Raw genomic sequence first — 16,886 nt, 5'->3', positions numbered from 1 at the left:
TGAAAATGGACTTTACGAGTGGCAGAACAAAAGAGGGAGGTGTGACCATCACTTGAAACGTTTGGGTTTGTGCACCTGCTGTCCGACATCAGTGGAGTAGCTATTAAATGAGGACTTTGCATTTTAAGATGAACTTGTTCATGCAGATGTAAGCAACAACCTGCATCTTATGTCGAAGTATTGAATTTGAGGTTGCACTTTGGGACTTATGAGCTGAATCTTTAAATAGAAAAAAAGTTTAAGATCTTAATTCATATTCAATGTTGTTTTTTGAATTTAAATAAAGTTAAGATAGTATCCGTTTTGTTTGATGCATATTTCGTTTTGCGCAGCGTCGCTTGAAAACAGCATCCCACTGACAGGCCTCTGCTGCCCTCTGCTGTCAGATCGCAGCACACTGCAAGCAGACATGAATACTACAGATACAGTAGGTCCACTTAATACCAGGCTGCTTTTGACTAAAGTGAATGAAGCCTACTGGCTACTGGATGTTCAGATGAACTGATGATGGAACTGTGAACTGGGTCATAGCGATTTTCCCCAAGAAGGAAGCAAGGGGCATAGACAAGGCGGCAGTCAGGTTCAGACAGGTATCAACTTGATTGGGTTTTTCTAACCCTTTCACGTGCCATTTTCAGGCTGACATGAGAAAGGGTTATTGCTGCTGTTCACCAGAGGAACTGTAAGCGGAGAGACACACAATATACTGGTGCAGAATATTCAAACTTGAGATGCCCCACAAGTGCCCTGGAGATCTTTTCTGCCTTTCACTCGAAATCTGTGCTGATATCAAACAATGCAAAAGCAAAGTCTGTGGAACAATAAAATATTGCCCTCCAAGGGAGGCACGTAGTTATGACAATGTCAATGGAAAATATTTTATTCCCCAAATTATCTGCAGAAATGCCTTTTTGACCTGTGCTGGGGGATTTTGGAAGCCTAAATACAGTCGCAGCCAAGTATAGTTTGGCCTCTGTGCTCTGGCAGAATGAATCTGATATTAAACGACTGAGGTTATTAAGCTGACTTTAAGCTTTAAGTGTGTTGGAGGTTGTTCACGTCCAAAGGGTAAACAGACTCGCAGCTATTTTTATAGTACCCTTAATTTAGAACAGTGTGGCAGAACAATGACAATGTACTGTTTACTGAATATGTGAACAGCCATGAATGAAAGCTGAAAGTCACCACTTAAACCTCAAAGCCATTGTTTCATTTCAGACCCACAACAAGGAATGTGCTATTGTCCAAATCCTCATGGGCTGCAGGCCGACTGTAGACACGCTTACTGTCATTGATTTAGTATATCCAGCGGTGGAAAGTAACTAAGTACATCTACTCAAGTTCTATATATAAGTACAATTTTGAGTTACAGTATTTACATGTTATGCTGCTTTATACTTCTGTACTCCAATACATTTCAGAGAGTAATGTTATACTTTTTACCCCGCTGTCTGACAGCTATAATTAGTAGTTTTCAGTGTTATGATTAAGAATTTACAAAAACAATGATAATGTTTTTCAAACAATATTTTATTGACTTTTCCATATATTTCACAAACAGACAATAATAATAATAATAATTTAATTAAAAAATAAAATATGTTGGCATGGTTTTTGTAGTCATCAAAGGAAAAGCAACCTAACATTTTACATATTTTACATATTTAACAAAAAATAACAACACACTCAACACACATCAATGTATAAATGCACCTTGACGTCAGAGAAACTCCAATAATGGTTTCCACACTTTTTCAAATTCTCTTGTTGTGTAAGTCAGTCTCTCCAATACAAGATGCCTTTTCCTTCACTCATGCAAATACAATACATTGTTGAAACTCTACAATATTTCACCAAAAAAAAAGCAAAGATTAGACAAATGACTACACATTTGTGTGGCAGAACTTTTTCTTTTCTCCCACCTCACTAACCATGACTCAGAGCCCAGTCCACCGGAGGGTCTGAGTCATCCTCAGATTCAACCTCTGGAGGGGACCTGACCCCTGGTTTGGTAACCAGAGGAATAAACTATCTAAAGATAAATAGCTCCACCTCGACCGGCTAGTAAAATGCTACATATGCATTATTGCACCACTATAACGTCACATATGAAAATATATCAGTCTTGGGTGCATTTTTCCTGGAGAGTGAGAATTTATACTTTGAAGATAATTGTGCCGTTTTTACTTAAGGGCCTTTTATGTTTACACTGTTCTATTGCCAATTTATACTTCAGTAGAGGATCTGAGTGTTTCTTCCACCTGATGATATCAATCACAGAACACAAGCGTCATCATGTGAATCTGCACCTGAACAGACAACTTATCTTGATTTGTTTGTGCTTTCTTGTGTTGTTTTAGTTGAGTTGAATGAATACATGTGAGAAGCTTGTAACAGGATTTTAACTTGAGTGAAGCACTGGAGTGGCCTACTCTTTGCAATGCTGCAGGCCCATTATAAGCAAATTAACTTTTGCATCAAGATAAACAGATGCAATCCTTCCGAGGTGTCTCTACTGATAACGGATGCGGGACCGTGGTGTCACGTTTCTGTGCCACGACGACACTTAGTCCCGCCCCCTTCCTGACAGACCGATAAACCCCGCCCCCTGAACGTCTCATAACAACAGCTGTTAGCACAGAGAGAGACAGCAAAGTGCAGGCACAGCAGGAACACTCGTCTGCTACCTGGCTTTACAGTGAAGACAGAAAGAAGAAACCACACATCAACGACTCATCTCCGACTTGTACTCCGCTCAAGGCGCATGCTCAGACCAACTGACGGTGCAGTTGTTTTATTCAGGAACTCAGAGGTGAGTACAGTAATGCCAGTCACGGTGAAACCTGCCCCCGACACTTTGTTGCTTTTGCTGTTGAATCAAAGCGAGCTAACGCGTTAGCTTCGTCCGGGGATCACTGCTGCTCGTCCTTCTCGGTAAACGTCAGACTAGAAGAGCAGCACAGCGGCAGTTGGAGCGGACGTTGTTTTGGTACGTTAACCTTCCGTTGCTGTTAGCTTTATAATGACACTTTTTACGGTAAGTTAGCTTAAAGCTAATCTCTCAGCGTTCACCGCTGGTCTCGCAGAACAGCCCGACATATTTGCACAGCCAAAGGTGATGCTGAAACATGAATGGCATCCCGAAAAAACGAGTGTCAGTTAACGCTCCGGGTGACGTTAGCATGGTTTGAGACGCACGTCGACTCCAGCCTCTCTTGAGGAAACAAAGCCTGTCACAAGTTGTGGAGCTGTCCCTCCCTCTGAGCCCAGTGGACCCGGTTCATACTTGTTGGACCCACGGTGTCGTAAGGACATTAGCTAAACATGCATTAGAGTGACAGTCTGGTAGAATATTAAGAGTTCATAATGTAAAACAAAACTCCAACATCTTTGGTTTACTCTCCTGCAAAGCTGTAAAGTCAACGTGATGACAGTGTTTTCGACACTCTAATGCAGTTTGTGGACAATTCGCCTCATTTGCATTCGTGCTGGCACCGAGAAGGAGAGAGCTGCCCTCCTCTGCCTTACCTTCCTGCAGCCCAGTCTGTCTCTCAGTGACCGGAGGAAGATGAAGAGTCAGCCTGGGAGAAAACAAACCCTACAAGGCTTTACATTCCCCTGGGGCAGGAATTTACAAGGCTTTCCAGGGATTGTTGTTTGCCTATTTGGTCTAAGCCTGTCCCGTTGATCTCTGGTGCGTTAACTTCACCGCGTTACTTACGTAACTATAACCTACTTGTAAACGACTCCATGTTTAAGTCTCTCTTGTGAGTGAGACTAGATGTGTTTGTGCCGTCAGTGCATTAGACAGACGCTTTGTGTCCTCAATGAACCCAGTGGCCCCACTGGTGTCCTCCATGACCCATCCTCCGCTCCTCGACCATGACCTCTACACACACACACACACACATGAATAAACAATCTTTTTTTTTTTAGTGTAGCTGCTGATTGCATTGCTGCAGGAAAATCTTTCACAGGGTGGAAAGAAGTACCAAAATTGTCACAAATACTCCTTTGGGATTGTTCATCTGATAAAATACATTAGTCACGCAATCAAACGGCTGTTTTATGAAGTGGCCGAAGTCTGAATGATGGAAAACGTTCGGCAAAACTGTGTGGTGGCGATGCCATTGCACAAGAGTTCAAGAGGCGGCAACAGTATATGTGCAAAGTACAACTCAAGATAAGGACAAGAAGACTGCACGACAAACCTAAAAGTGCATGTGACGAGGTTTCTGATGTTTGCAGCCAGTAACCACCAACAACAGACGATGCCGACATGAACATTTTGGAAACCTTTGTGGTCATGATGTGTGACAGGTCCAGCACAGCTGATGGTGCAAGTCATCCCTCCTACTCGAGCTGTTCTGTTCCAGCAAGTAAAGCGTGCTGCCTAGTGCCTCCCAGGCCAAGATGCATTTCAATCAAGAGAGACAAGTCAATGAGAGGTAGTTGACGTTTATTATGACAGATGATGCGTTAATGAGACTCTCAGACTATAGTGGTGGTGGCTGGAGATGCTGATGGAGTGCTGAATCTGCGATGGTGTTGGGGAGGAGGAGGAGGGTCGCACGAAACAGCAGCTGGACAGCTAGAGGCTGGGATGCAGCACATTTAAAAAGAGGCGGCAGCAAGCTGATAGGCTAACGATGAGGGGGGGAAGCTGCGCTATTGGCTGGGAGCGCCCAGCTGTTAAACAGCTGACAGCGTTTATGAGGCTTCTGACAGCGACAGCCAAAATTGAGAATGTGCTGCTGGAGTGCGGAAGTCGTATTAGAGAGAGGGAGGACAACAAGCCTAAGTGTGCAAGGATTGTCTTCCTGACTGAGCTTCATATGGGTTAAATCAATACTTTCAACCAGAAGCACAAAGTCCTGCCGACTGGGGATAGATCAGTCCAGGTGATCTGTGGCAGATCTCCTGGACTGATCCATCCCTCCTATTGCAAAGAGTTGCCAACAACTGACCAAGTGTGGATGCAAATTTGAATGCCTTGGAAGGTGCAAATGCTGCCACTTTGGTCTGGCTGGCACAGCACTGTGTATCTGGGCTCCTGTTTCAACCCGGAGCACAGATTAGTTAATTATACATTTACTAGAATGTTCCTCTTATTCAGGTTACACATGTCTTCAATGTGAAACACATGCACATTGATCCTAAAGTGCTCAGGTTACACATGACTGCATTTTACATTTTGTGTGTTTAATGTAACGCAGTACAAATAGTAACCAAAGGATCATATTCAGCCTCTCACGTGCAGATAAAATGACAATTTTCGTACATCATTTCTAATTTCTGTTTGACCGTTCACTTTTAAATTGAGCCCCTCCGTATGTGTTGCTTTGCTTCTCCCCAGACACTGAAAGCTTTTAAAGATGACCACTTCATGGAGTGACAGACTGCAGAACTTTGCAGACTTACCCGCCAACATGGACGGCGTGTCGATGAAGAAATACAGACGAGAGCCGTACCACAGGTAATCTGCATATCTGACACTACATCTACAAAACGAGTGTTTTATGTCATAAATTGAGCAGCCAGACATAATAATTGACCATTTTGTTGAGCTATAAATCTATGCCCAGCTGACCTCGCATTACAGGAAGTTGTCCACCATTTGTTTTCTGTCTCACACATCACTTGTTACTAAGTAGAGCAGACGTCTTACTAGGTCATGCCACTTGGGTTTGTGAGGGTGACTGGTTCATTCACTGTACAGTCAGTCGATTGTGTTTTGGGTGTGTTTTTCTTACTCATGTGCAAAATTCCTCTCATGGCAAAAGGTCAGCGGACTGCTGAGGTCCCGGGTGTCAGCGCATGAATACGAAGCTTGTAGTCGGCTCGAAGGCAAAGCGATACCCTCCACATTTATCGGATCTCAAATAGTTTAGACACTTAGTTGTTACAACAACTCGCACAATAGCAGAGTCTTTCCGTAGACTTCCTTGTTCCTGTACCTGTTGACTGGAAACGCCCTGTAGACGTCCTGGCTGAAGGGCTCGTGTAACGAGGCATTTAGTAACACAACGCGTGTCGCCGTTCAAGGTTTCACTCGGCTTAAGACGTGCACGCCCGCTGGGTACTGCTGCTCTTTCACACCGCTCTGTAATACGCAATACTCACAGGGTTTGCGAAACTGTCACTCATCTGTTAGCTGCGTGTGTGCTGACATAAGCCACACACACACACACACACACACACACACACACACACATACTCTCATGCAAACAATCACACGTGCAAAGATAACAAAGGTACAAAGGTGGTGTTGAGCTCGCTAAAGCGATATGCTTGTGACAGTAGTGTAGTTAAAGTAGCCAAGGCTGCTTGATCGGCTCAGTCGTTCTGGTGAAATGTAAGAGGCCATTGAAGGGGGGCGGACTTTGTGTTTATCTCACAGACAGACAGAGACCATTACTTCAAAGTAAGAGCTCAGCTAAAGCAATGCAGCTGCTTACCACATAGCAGAGGGCTGACGACTCTGCCCGGCACAGATGAACCTTCTATCTCCGGGACTCGCATCGCTGTCTACGTGAGATTAGAGAGCAGCGGAAAAAGTCTTTCGCACAGCTGCGCTCGGATGGAGTGCACGTCGCTGAGGGATTCTGTTGTGGCCCATGTGGGATATTTGAGGCAATATTGTCGCTAACAGGACCAAAGTCAAGGCGGACTCTGGCGATTAAGTCGCCCCACCCTTTGTCAATATGGGCGAGTTTAGGAGGGGCATAATCTCCCCTTCGTTGTGATTTATGAATGTGCTTCACTCGTCACACGCATTGAGCAAAGGGGTCACATGTGAAGTGACAACAGCTCAACAAAATAGAAGTGATTTTAGATTTAAATCCGTCTCCACTCAGCGCAGAGAAATACTGAGAGAAGTAGTGCATCAGTTTTTATTGAGGTGTATCTATAATCTAGTCTATGATGTAGCATAAGGCCGTAATACAGATCTTATAAGCAACTGAATACCTTCATAAATAATCAGTACTGAAGACGTATTGATAACTTTTACAAAAAGTTTGCTTTAAAATTAATGCCATCAAAACGATTTGTCAACGATGACATTTTCAACCAGGTCTTCAGCTGCCTGTTTTCATTCCCATGTATAATAAACGGTGCTCCTGTGATGGAGAAGTGGTCCTCCCGGTGTTTACTCACCTCAGTGGGGTGAGCAGCTGTCGCTGTGGGCCGCGGGCTTGCTTGATTCTACCTGACTTGATTGTTCTGGATGTCTTTGAGGGCCCACAAACATCATGCCGCACAACAACAACCCCAACCGACAACACGCAACAACAGAGAATGACGCGGAATGGCCACAATCATTTCTGCAACAAGTCAGAAAATGTCTGAATGGCAAGAAAGCAAAGAGAGAGAGAGAGAGAGATGGGGGGGGCATTGTTGGTGGTCAGACCAGCGGAGAGTCAAACTGAGGTTTAATGTCACACAGAATGCATCACCAGACGTCTGCTGGACTAACATCTAAATGGGAACTTGTTCACTATGGATCTGCTGCCAGGTATTTCACAACTGATTCACAGATGGATGAAGATAAGTTGCTCATCACAGTAATGTGCTCGGCAAGAGTAACGTCGCCACGTTTTTATTTCAGTGATGTATTTGATTTCCCCTTTTAGCCAGTTTACATCTTATTTCTAGCGTTTTTAAATATTTGGCTTGTGTGTAAATCTCCAGGAACAGATGCTGAAGATCAGATATGTGGGTCAGAGTCAGAGTAGCAGCGCGTGTCTCTTCTGTGGAAGTCCCGTCAAACGGGCCGAGTCAACATCGTGTGTCACTGTGGCCGGTGTGGACCTCGGTGTCCCGATTGATTTATTTGCACAGTAAAGCTGCGTGTTTCCTGGAAGATTGACACGCTCTGAGCCGAATCCGTCACGTTTCACAATCCACTGGTTGAGCGTTTTGTAGACTTTGCCGTGATCACAGCTTCGCTTGAGTGAGAGAATAAATAATAATCCTGTTGTTGAATCTGAAACGTTTCCCTCAACTTGTTTCCTCAGAGTGTTCGTCAACAGAAGCTTGGCGATGGAGAAGATTAAATGCTTTGGCTTTGACATGGATTACACTTTAGCAGGTAAGTTGAATATAAATTGATTAACTAATCATCACAGAAACAAAACGGTTGCTTTTAAATGTTTTTATATAATAGGATAAGGGAAAAATGCTAATTATCTTCTGGTTGTTTACAGTCTCTTAAATGTGAGAGTATAAATACTTGTATCATTTTCTTGTTGACATTCTCTGTTTGCACGGTGTGGTCTTATTAATGATGTAGACGAGTCCAAAGTGTCACTTGAGAGCCCAGATTGATGAAGAGGTTTAAGTATGCATTAAATGTATTCATGCAAGATGCATTGTTAGAACAGAGAAGACCAAAGCATTTAGTTATTGCCAGCGTACGTTTAGAGGATTGAGGCGTTTTCTCATTTGTCACCTTTGGATTTTGTGGAAAACACATTTCCAGTTATTGAGTCTCCTTTCTTTCTCTTTGTGTGTTCTGCGCGGATGTTAAAGTCTACAGTTTCCCTTCTTTTCAACTCTATACTTGGCTACTCTACCATCCCCCCCCCCCCAGAACTCCAGGTTGTTGACCACAACATATTATTTAGGTCAATGCCGGCAACTCATTGAGCCGACTAACGCATAACAAATATCAAGCGAAGTGTCCCGGTACACGCTGTCGATTGTTTAGAGATGTTCTTCTTCCTGCTGACCCGTTGCCGGGCCAAAAAGAATCCATATTTTTTTTCATACCACTTTGCTCCGGGACTCAGTTCCAGGTTTCGGTCTCACCGTCTCTATAAATAAACGCTCCCTGACTTTGAGAAGCAGGTCACGTTTGTTTGTGGAGTTGACCAGCGATGGCTCCCTTGAGAGCGGGGATCACTCGTAGTCCCTCTCTGGCTCTGTACCCCTATCCCCCCCCCCCCCCCCCCCCGATCAGGGCGCACACGCTCAGCTGTTGAAATGACTCTCTTTACGGCCGCTCATAACCAAGTGTTAATGTTTACTGGAAGCCCGGCTATCTTGTATCTGCTGGAGGGTGTTCGGGGTTTGATCACTGAGGTACTCCATCAACTCCGGGGAGCTGGTGGTGTCACAGCATGGCTGCTGCTTAACCACAGCGCCCTGGCTGGCTGCAGTGTTTGTTCTTCGGGGGTGTTAAAGGCAGGACAAACCGCCATTTTCAGATGTTGACAGAGCTTCCACAAAGAATGGAAAAGTGCAGAAAACAAATGATTTTGTGTGAGAAGAACATAGATATTACATATTACAGGAATAGAGCAAGTGATCTATTTATATTGCCCACTTCTATTGTTCCGTTTGTGCAGTTTTACACCTTTTTGTCATTTTTTTTCATATCATGACGGTGTTTTAAAACAAAATAAAAGTATTAATCTTATTAAACATTAACATTCAGAGCAATGTTTGTCTCCCACCGTATCAAGTGCAAGAGGTAAAGCTTGATATCTCTTCCCAGGACGCTGTTGTTTCATCGTGCTGTGATGCACTTTTACTGAAAACATGTATCTCAATTTATCACGCAAACATATAAAGATCAACGGTTGCAAACTATCGCAGTGCATGCATACACCTCGCTGTGAACTAAATCCACGTTGTATTATTACAACGTTGCTTCAGCTATTCTTCGCTCAAACACACAGTTTAGCCCAGATTGCATTGAGAGCTGCACAGAGTTCTGTCCTCGTTTTCCAGCAGACTTTTGGCTGAATGTAGGTCCCCGAGGCCGCGCTCAAGTTTGTCTCCTTGTTCCACAATTTGTTTGACGGTGTTAGAGATCCGTGACAAAGACCTACATTTGCATATTGGCGTCCACAGATAACTTGAGACGGTGGAGGAGTTTGTTCCTAATATAGATTGATATGCGACATGATTCAGATAACGTCTCTGTGTGGGACACTTTATAGGATTTGGATATAGTGGTCTATTAGTGGAAGGGGGCTGGTTGTTTATGTGTGGGGGGGGGTGCACATTACATTTAGGCCTAAGGCGGCCTGGCCACCACACACACACCACAACACAAATGGAGCAGGGGGGGGTATATAATTAACTAGCAACAATCTCATCAGAGACTCAAGGTAACGGGTGCGTGTGCGTGTGTGCGTGTGTGCGTGTGCGTGCACGTGTGTGTATACTGACAGCGTGAGAAATGTGAGAAGGGGCTGGCTTACAGCAGGGGAGCAAGGGCCCCTATAAAGCAGAAATGCAGGAGTCAAGGACACTGCAAGCAACAATAACACAACTTCCGGTCTGCACACCGATGCTGTAACCCTTTAATAACATCTGTTGATAAGACGTTCATGGAAGCCTCATTAACTAACTTATGCAACTTTCTGTAGCTTCCAGTGTGGAAACATGAATCAGTCCAGAGTACTGCTGAAGCCTTTAAACACGTGAAGCAGTGAGAGGCGTCTAGACGTACGTTTGAATGAGATGCACTGCAGGCATTTGGTGTCATGTGCTTAGTTTTCACAGTTGAAGAAGTTAAAAGGTTTCAGTGTCTTTAAAGTCGTGAAAGTCGTCTTAAGTGATTTTATGATCGTCTGTGTTTGAAGGCCTGTGAGAGATGAAGGAGTTTTGGTTTTGTCACATGACTCGGTGCTCCTCAGGGCTCAGATGGAAAAATACGATGTCGTGTGTTTCTCTCAGATTTTGCGACATTTTTAATAAAAAAATATTTTTGCTGAATTTTTGAGTTTTACACTCTTAATAAATAACAACTTTAGATACAAGCCCCAAACTTTACCTTTTGGTTTTGCTCATTTAAATGTTAACATGTTATCTAATAAAGAAATATTTGAGGTTTGACACCAAGTTTTGTGGTGCTTTTCATGTCACGTTAATAAGATCCTGTTTTTATTCTGAACTTCATTTTAACTGTTTCACATTTAGCGATATTTAGTAATATTTGATTTTATAGAGAAATACTGTTCATGGGCCTTAATGGGCCAATAAAACGAGACAATATTCTTCTCTATTCATTATGTAACAAAACAACTTCCTGATCCTTAATGACAGGTCTGGCTCTCCTTTGCATAACCTAGATTGAGATGTGATTTTATTGAGTACCACACCGAGGCCAACACGTGGACAGAGAGAGTGATGATAGCAGAGGTGACGGAGGGGAAACGGCTCCTAGAATAGGTTTCTCTGTAGAGCCTCCGACGAGCAGGGATGAAGTGAAACGGGATGGAAACCACTGACAATGAGTGGATCGTGGTGAATTTTCACTATCAGGGTTTAATCCTGAATATTGTCACATGTCTAGCTCACTATCACGGTAGAGAAGTGAAAAATAATAGCAGTAGTTTATGATTGATTTTGGCCAAGATAACCGTGAATTCAAATGTGTCAATCGGCAGGAGGAGGAGGAGGAGGAGGGAGGAGGAGGAGGAGGAATGCTACAGCTCCCGGCACAGGGCCCAAACCTTCAGTTTGCTGGGAGACCACAGCGGGGGGGGGGGCTACGTGATTATAATGCAGAAACAGGCTCAGGCTTGCAGAGTACGGGTGTCAACTAAAGAACAAAGCTTTACTGAACTCAAGATCTTCCCGTCACTCTGTGCATACTCATTAGGCTTCTGTGTGCAGCCCGGCATTGGACACAAGTTCACATTCTACAGAGTGAGACGCAGATGTTCTCCTGTTTCTCCTGCAGTGCTGTCCCCCCTCCCCCGACCACTAACTGTCCTCTATCCCAGCATCATCATCAGCCAATATGTCTTCCCTGTCTCCAGGGGCCCTCCACCAACAACACCAGCGCATTCTTCTATCGTATTTATAACATCTGACACAATCTTTTCCCAGTGTCGCGTAGCGTTTCAATCCTCTCCCGGCCTATTCTGAGCCCAGCATCTATCTGGGTTTTTATTTCCAGAGCGCCCCCCCCCCCCCCGGCTTGGGTTTTGGTAAATATCTGGCTCCGGGCTTGTCATCGGTCTCAGCCGGACTCATTAGAGCTGCTGCTGAAGGTTGAGTGACTTTTCATTCTCACGCCTGATCCTGTTTCTTTGTGGATTTGTGTGCAGAACACAGAGGTCCTTGTTAATAGTGAGGAGAGAGCAGGACAATGAGTGTGTGTGTGAAGGGGGGGTGAGAACATGTCAAATTACTGGAGCAACAGCACAGACTCCCCAGTGGACGAGGTCGCCTTAGAGAAGTCTCATGTACGTGTTGTGCAACACGAGTGGGCTCCACTGACTGTACGTCACCTCTAATGAAACGCTGTGCACAGCATCAACAACAGCTCATGTTCCTCAACTGTGTACATAATACAGGAGTTTATGGAAATTTGACTTGTGTGCCACGTGCTGTACGAGCTCTCCGGTCAGCCAGATGCCACTTCAATAGCTGCTGATAATTGTTGTTTTAAGGTAGAGTTCCAGAGAGCGAGACGATGTGTCGCAGTGAACCGACAAAACATGTCCAACCAGCTGAAAACATCTGGACAAATGTGGATTTATTTATTTGAATTCAAAAGTCATATTTTAAATCTGCTTAATGTCTTTTAGGGCTTCAACCAACAATCCTTTTCATTATGGATTAATATGTTGTTGGGTTGCATTTCATTGTGTTGGCCTTAAAGTGGAAAAAGCCCATCACATGTGAGGTCTTCAAATAGTTAGTTTTGTCCGTCCAACAGTCCAAAATCTAAATATATTGATATGATATTAACTTAAAACAGAGAAAAGCTGAAAAAAATCTCACTGTTAAATGACTGAAATCAGAGAATATTTGTCATTTTTGCTTCATCAATGACTTGCATAATTATTAGACTATTAAATGTGTTTTATGAATCAACGAGTTGTAGTTTAGTTTACAGTGACTAACGATGGCTGACGATAAAGCAGAATCACCGGCTCATTAAGCCGGGACTTTAACTATTCAATAACTTGTACAAAGCATTGCACAATAGTCTTTAAAAGTCGACGCCAAAGATCACACACTGTGGCACCACGTGTGCTGTGACCTTCTCTTGGGGTAACTTTAGTAAAACTGTCCGTACGTTTGTGTTTATTTTCTAGTGTACAAGTCTCCAGAGTACGAGTCACTAGGGTTTGAGCTCACAGTGGAGCGCCTGGTGTCTATCGGTTACCCCCAGGAGCTGCTCAGCTTCATCTACGACCCGTCGTTCCCCACCAGGTCAGACCAACCCCACCCCACCACACAGACCTCACGACCATGCTGCTTTAACTGCCTCCGCTCTCATCTGTATCTTATATGTAGCGAGGATATCAAGCTGAGCTGAGGGAGCCTGTTCAAAGTTAATCTACACTCCCGGACAATACCTCTCAGTTCGTCCTGATAACAACTGTAACCACGTCACAGATAATGGCAGATATCATGTTCAAGAGATGAGTATTGTGTACGAACATTTATCTCCTCTGACTTTCAGGGGCCTCGTGTTTGATACCATGTATGGAAACCTGTTGAAGGTTGACGCCTACGGTAACATCCTGGTCTGTGTGCATGGATTCAACTTCCTCCGAGGGTGAGTGTGTCCAACACACATCGTCTACATCTGTGTGAGCACAAGAAAGAAGAACAATGAAGATTTAGTTTTGTCTTTTCTCTCTTCCCAGCCCTGAGATCCGTGAACGGTACCCAAACAAGTTCATCCAGAGAGATGACACAGAGCGCTTTTATATCCTTAACACACTCTTCAACCTGCCAGGTAAGGCCTCTGAGCACAGAGGAGAGCGCCCCGGGACTGTTATTAGACGAGCAAGAAGGAGCTTCATCCTGAATGAAAGCTGAATATTGCAGCAGGTCAAAGACGAGGTTGAATCGAGCCGCTTCGTTCTGTTTCCTTCCACAGAAACCTACCTCTTTGCTTGCCTCGTGGATTTCTTCTCCAACTGTGACAGATACACCAGGTAAGGAGCCGTTTAGTAACACTCTCCGTCACGCAACAAGTTTCTGGGCACCACATGGTGACGCAAAGCCAAACTGGGTCAAGAGCAAGCCCTGCAGCATGGGAGGGTCCTGGTGTCTCTACTGCTAATCTAAGCTAATTGTTGTAAAATGAAAATCAAACGGGAGCTCAGTCAAAGAGACGATATGTTTTCGATAACAGTGATTTATTAATCTCTTCTACTAATTGTAGAAAAAGCATGAATTCTTATCGTAATGACAAATGTCCTCACTAACTACTTTAATGAGGATTACATCTCGATATAGCTGTACGGTAAAATGTTCCCGTGAGGAGAGATATTGACCTGTAAATTGGTAGAGAATGTAATCTGGAATGGCTGCATGTCCTTTGTCCTCTGAAACCTGGTTGTTGGTCTTTTAGGGGGAGAATGCTTTCCTGTTTGGCTGGGGACCCCTCCAACAAGGGAAGGCTATCCCATTTAAAAGCAAACAAAAAACAAATGTCATGTTTTTGAAAACCTTCTGTAAAAATGTGGCCCGTCCGACGGCTGTGTGCGTGTGTGTCTCTGCTCCGCTCCCCCAGCTGTGAGTCCGGCTTCAAAAACGGCGACCTCTTCATGTCCTACAAGAGCATGTTCCAGGACGTCCGCGACGCCGTCGACTGGGTCCACTTCAAGGTGAGACGCTGTCGGACGCTTGTGATTTCAGTTATCGAGCTGACATGATGTGAGCTCAGTGCTCCGCTTTCATGCCCGGGTGCTGCTGCTTCTGTCTGGGCATGAATATGCTCAGTGCTGATGGCAATCTGGCCTTTTCGAGACCGATATTTCTTGTAAAAATGGCAAACGTTCAGCTCGCTGTCACACCTGTAGTTGGGTTTATTTGGCATTATCATGCATCTTTGCAAGAGCTTTAAGTTTGAAGTGATACGGGTCAACAGGTGATTGGACAGTGAGTGACAGCAGGTCCTGCAGCAGAGTTTATTTATCTTCTCTGGTGTCACAAAGTGCTTGTGAAGAAACAACCGATTATGAGCATTAGTAGTCGAGAAGGCAACTGATCTTCTATACTTTTGTATCTAAATATTCCAGGAATTGATTTAATAGTTCTTTAGCTTTTGTACTCTTTCTCAACCCACATATCGTGTCTACTGTCACAACATCGTGTGTTCCGTCGGCTTTGCTTTCACAAAACAAACTAAAAGCCACAAGTCGTCGCATGTTTTGTGTGGGTTGTCACTTGTGACGGTTACTGGATGAAATGAACGGGTCTTCATGCCTCTAACTGAAGAGGATGCTGCCGACTGTAATTCACTTCAATCTGGATCTTCAGTGTTCAGTCTGACTCCCGTTTCTCACGCTGCAGGGTACACTGAAGGTGAAGACGGTGGAGAACTTGGAGAAATATGTTGTGAGAGATGTAAGTAGTTGATAATCATCGCTACAAGTGTACTGTGTTAGAAAACACACACACACACACAGTGTAATACATACTCTGACAGGCTGGTTTGTTAAGATGCCTTAACCTTGTGTCTTGTTATTTCCTCTCCTCTTCTATCAGGGGAAGCTTCCTCTTCTTCTAAGCAGAATGAACGAAGTAGCCAAGGTGTTCTTGGCTACCAACAGTGACTACAAATACACCGATGTGAGTACAGGCGAGCAGGTGTGAGACAAATGAAGATGAATTAACGTTGAGATCCAGTTCCTTGCCTTTCTGCTGGTCTGCTGGCAGCTGTGTTGACTCTAAACACCGCTGTGTTTGATTTGAATGTCGCTGCGTTGTCTCCTCACAGAAAATCATGACCTACCTGTTTGACTTCCCCCATGGCCCGAAGGTACAGAATGGCTTCCGTTTGATATCACTGTTTGTTTTCTATATGAAAGACATGTTTCATGCTCGTGTGTGTGACTGTACTGCTCGTTTGTATCCAGCCTGGGACCTCCCACCGGCCCTGGCAGTCCTACTTTGATCTGATCCTAGCGGATGCCAGGAAGCCGCTGTTCTTCGGAGAGGGAACGGTGCTCAGACAAGTCGACACGGTGAGCAGACGCAGAACACGCAGCTGAGACGGAGAGGCTGTTATTAACCGGTTTACTGCACGTGAGCGCTGACGTGTCCCTTTAGCTTTAGCGTTACTGAGGAAGATGCTTTTCAATCTGCTCTATCTATATCTATATCTATATCTATATATCTATATCTATATCTATATATCTATATCTATAGATAGATAATTATTTTTGCCGATGTTGCCGACCGGTTTGTATGTCGGCCTTTTTAAGTTAATGTGAGAAACCATCCAGAAGCTAAACACACAATAATACCAATAATATTTCTATAATCCAATCATTATAATCACTCTGAAACATATAATAATCTAAATTTATTATGCATGATATTCATGCATATTCTTCAAATTAGTTGATTGTGAAAACAAGCTGTGTATGAATATAGCTTTCACAGTTTACCTAAACTCAGCTTATCTCTGTGTTAAACTATACACTCATGCATGTAAAGATAATCTGATGCATGTGTTCTTCTCTTCAGACGACAGGGCGTTTAAAGATCGGAACCTACACAGGCCCTCTGCAGCACGGCATCGTCTACTCTGGTGGTGAGACTCTTCCGTCCCTCAGTCGTTCATTCTTTCACCGAGGGTTAAGTTGTGATTAATAAGATAATTCAGGTAATGAACCGTCGCGTCTTCCTTCTCTAGGTTCCTCCGACATTGTGTGCGACCTGCTGGGCGCCAAAGGGAAGGACATAGTCTACATCGGGGACCACATCTTTGGAGACATCCTCAAGTCCAAGAAACGTCAAGGCTGGAGGACGTTCCTGGTGATCCCTGAGCTGGCCCAGGAGCTGCACGTGTGGACCGACAAGAGCTGTAAGTTGGCAAACACACGCATAAACACAGGTAAAACAGACGTGTGTGTGTGTGTGTGTGTGTGTGTGTGTGTGTGTGTGTGTGTGTG

General features: G+C 44.1%; 1 protein-coding gene across 3 annotated transcripts in view; it reads left to right on the top strand.

Annotated features, from left to right (window-relative positions):
• The first annotated feature begins 2,613 nt into the window (after window positions 1-2,613).
• The window catches only part of nt5c2b (5'-nucleotidase, cytosolic IIb), a 15,995-nt gene continuing 1,722 nt past the window's right edge, over window positions 2,614-16,886 (top strand). The window contains exons 1-14 of one of the 3 annotated variants that reach the window (XM_031864517.1): window positions 2,614-2,812; window positions 5,357-5,476; window positions 8,019-8,092; window positions 13,065-13,182; window positions 13,436-13,531; window positions 13,623-13,714; window positions 13,859-13,916; window positions 14,498-14,591; window positions 15,280-15,333; window positions 15,475-15,558; window positions 15,707-15,748; window positions 15,846-15,953; window positions 16,459-16,525; window positions 16,628-16,798. In XM_031864517.1, coding sequence (XP_031720377.1) covers window positions 5,376-5,476; window positions 8,019-8,092; window positions 13,065-13,182; window positions 13,436-13,531; window positions 13,623-13,714; window positions 13,859-13,916; window positions 14,498-14,591; window positions 15,280-15,333; window positions 15,475-15,558; window positions 15,707-15,748; window positions 15,846-15,953; window positions 16,459-16,525; window positions 16,628-16,798 — 1,159 coding nt within the window. In that variant the 5' untranslated portion in view covers window positions 2,614-2,812; window positions 5,357-5,375. The other 2 variants (XM_031864518.1, XM_031864519.1) reach the window with 2 other exon arrangements.

This window comes from Anarrhichthys ocellatus, unplaced genomic scaffold (assembly GCF_004355925.1).
Source record: "Anarrhichthys ocellatus isolate YVR2014 unplaced genomic scaffold, GSC_Weel_1.0 scaffold31, whole genome shotgun sequence".
NCBI lineage: Eukaryota > Metazoa > Chordata > Actinopteri > Perciformes > Anarhichadidae > Anarrhichthys > Anarrhichthys ocellatus.
Note: the sequence above shows the minus strand (reverse complement) of the source record. Positions and strands in the feature narration are given on the sequence as shown.